This window comes from Orycteropus afer, unplaced genomic scaffold (assembly GCF_000298275.1).
Source record: "Orycteropus afer afer isolate SDZICR_OR568_19922 unplaced genomic scaffold, OryAfe1.0 scaffold00105, whole genome shotgun sequence".
Taxonomy (NCBI): domain Eukaryota; kingdom Metazoa; phylum Chordata; class Mammalia; order Tubulidentata; family Orycteropodidae; genus Orycteropus; species Orycteropus afer.
In genome coordinates, this window is record NW_006921692.1 from 5,748,240 (window position 1) to 5,751,229 (window position 2,990).

The window sequence follows — 2,990 nt, forward strand, 5'->3', positions numbered from 1 at the left end:
TAGCATACACAGGTACATAAAGGTTCATTAACTCTCTGATTTAGGTAATTTTTCATAACAGAAGGGTGAAACTAGTCGCCTAATTTCATTAAAAAATATTAAGGGACTCTTTGCAAAAGATACATTTCAAATGTTGGGCTTTAATTTAAAGCAAGGTTTTTATCATTTAAATGACTTGTTAAATTAGTTATGAGATTACTTTAATTATAAAAACAAACTGTTCCTATTTGATATGCTCTTGCATGGGATATACCATGTACATTTAACAAACACTTATTTTCATTCATTTTATTGGTTTACTTCCATATGGTTTATTTCCTTTATAAAACTAAGAATGTGGTAGTTCTTATGAAACTGGTTTACTGTTATACTGATTTTTAATTTTCTGTTTTTCAATGTAGCAGGAACGAATGCAGGAATTTGGGAACTGAGCTGTGCAAGTGCTGAAGAAGGAGGTTTGTTTGGAGGAAACAGGAAAGAGAAAGAAAAGGAAGGAAAACATACATAATTTCAGGAACGAGAGAGAGAAGAAAAACGGGGACTATGGGGAGAAAAAAGATTCAGATTACAAGGATTATGGATGAACGTAACAGACAGGTGAGTAGGGTAAACTTTCCTTTGTATTATTATTTACATGGCCTATTTACTGCCTTTTTCCCAGATACATTAAAACATTTTGAATTTATAAATAGCTATTAATTGAATTTTAGAGAAATGTTAGTGAATTAAATGTGGACAGGTTAAGTGCCAATAGTCTTTTTTTTATAAAGGGGAAAAATAACTTTCTTTTGTATCATTTACACTTTAGAAACACAGTTTACATAAAGCTATTCACTTTTTACTCCAACACGAATTTTAAATGGGAGCTGTATTTGTGTAACATGAGTAGTTTAATAATTATGGCTTAATAAGCATAACATTGCTACATTGCACGCATCATCAAAGATATTCTTATATTCATGGAAACTAGACTTTTTGTGGTCATCCATTTAAAAGTTTAAAATATGGGCCAAATATCCTGTATAAAAATGGCTTTCATTCTATTCACAGTATAAGAGACTTTGAAATACATCCAAAACATTTCAACTTTGTGCTGATGACAACAACAACAGAAATAAAACCTCACATAATGTATTAGTAACTTAAAACACACAGGCAGGAATTTTTAGTTAATTCATGCCATTTTTTGAAACCCTGAATTTCATAAACATAGAAGTAGATGATGTTATTTTTTTCTAGATCTTCAATGATGATGTCTGTATGATACAGTTAATCTATCTGAAGACTTTACTTATCCAAACACTATTCAGCAATAAAGACTGTAATTTGGCTTTATTTTTCTTCACATTTGAGGCAAGTGGACTTAATTAGGTGATGTAAGGATAACTGAGTGGTTTGTAAGCATCCTAATGTTAAATATCAAAGAATGGTCCCTGGGAGAAATTACAGCGTGCTGGATCCCATCGATCTCAACCAGGCACCCAGCGTCAGAATAGACCTTCCTTGGCCATGAGAGAAGAGTGTTTAGCTATCGTCCATTGACGCTGGGAAAAGCTAAGAAGAGAGCCAGCCTTGGGGGCGCCCCACCAGACTGTAGTTTCCACCAAGTAAAAACACTCTCTCTCCCCCTTATCCACTTTACCTTTTTGGACCTGCAAGTGAGAGCAGAACTGATTGATTTTTTTAAAAATTAATATTTGGTAAATGTGTAAATTTTACCAAGTAGAAATAATTATTTATGCCATCAAAGTCCATATGCCATTAAGAAGCACCTTTTCATAACTTAGTTTTCAAGTTTACACTCCTTTGTAAATCATTACATATTTTAAGATATGCATGACTTTGAACTGTTTTGAGATGAAAATACAGCTAGGGTTTATGATGAATTCCTTCAGTGTTTTCCTGACTCATTGCTTACTGCTATGGGTCACATCAAAAAGCAATAATTCTGTCAATAAAACCACAGTAATTTTTAATTTATTTATAGCTTGAAATTTAAATTAAGTCTGAAATACTGAACATTTTGTATCATTGACAGTTTAGACCTTGTTAGTTAGGCTATAACCAACTTTGGGTGCAGTTAAAACATATATGAATTAACACTCAGCACTTCATTAATGAGACTAATATTTAGGTTCGTTGTATCTTCCTTTTGCTTACAAAAATAGAATAAAAATTTTGTGTATTGAATTCATGAAGTTTCTTTGTGCTTTATAAAAGGAACATAAAAGTAAAACATGGATACAAGAATTTTAACAGGATACTTTTTGAGCTAATAATTGAACATATTTTCTTGATTTAAATGTGTTTGAATCTACAATTGATGTTACTCTCACCCATGTTAGGAATCATACTAACTTTAAAAGAAGAAAAAAAAAGTTTTTTTTTAATTCTGGACATAGATTCTTTGATTTTACTCTATAAAGTTTAGGATATATTTATTCCTTACTCCACCGTTTATCTAGGTCCAATACTCACCGCCGTCAAGTCGGTCCCACTCATAGCGACCCCTCCTTGGGTTTCAGAGGCGGTGTCACTATGGAAGAGATTGCCCAAACTTCCTTCCAAGAAGTGGCTGGTGGGTTTGAACCACCAGCTTTCTGGTTAGCGGTCAGATACCTTAGGCACTGTTCCACCAGATCTTCCCTAGGTACAATAGTTCGGCCCTTTAATTCAGTGCACCTAAATGGAATTAGTAAAAATGAAAACCTTCGTGTTTGGTATATATTTCAGCGATTACTTTAGATGGTCATTGAACATTTTAAAGAGCCTTCTTATATGCAAATATTCATCATGTATTCCTCTCACCTCCCATGAGAGTAGTCATAAAAGCCATTTTGGAGGCAACCTAAAAGATCTAAAAGATGTAGATGATGTTTTTTTTATAATCAAAACCATAAAATCTGCAACAGCATTTCATATTAAGTGTGGGGGCATCCCAAACCTGGGCTTCCTTTAAACTATGATGTTCACATATTTCGGGGGGGGGG

The 2,990-nt window shown here is 33.3% G+C and overlaps 1 protein-coding gene across 1 annotated transcript in view; it reads left to right on the top strand.

Annotated features, from left to right (window-relative positions):
* Positions 1 to 543: 543 nt before the first annotated feature.
* The window catches only part of MEF2C (myocyte enhancer factor 2C), a 113,785-nt gene continuing 111,338 nt past the window's right edge, over positions 544 to 2,990 (top strand). The window contains exon 1 of the mRNA XM_042781323.1: positions 544 to 597. Within this exon, the coding sequence (XP_042637257.1) occupies positions 544 to 597 (54 nt within the window). The remainder of the gene's footprint in view (positions 598 to 2,990) is intronic.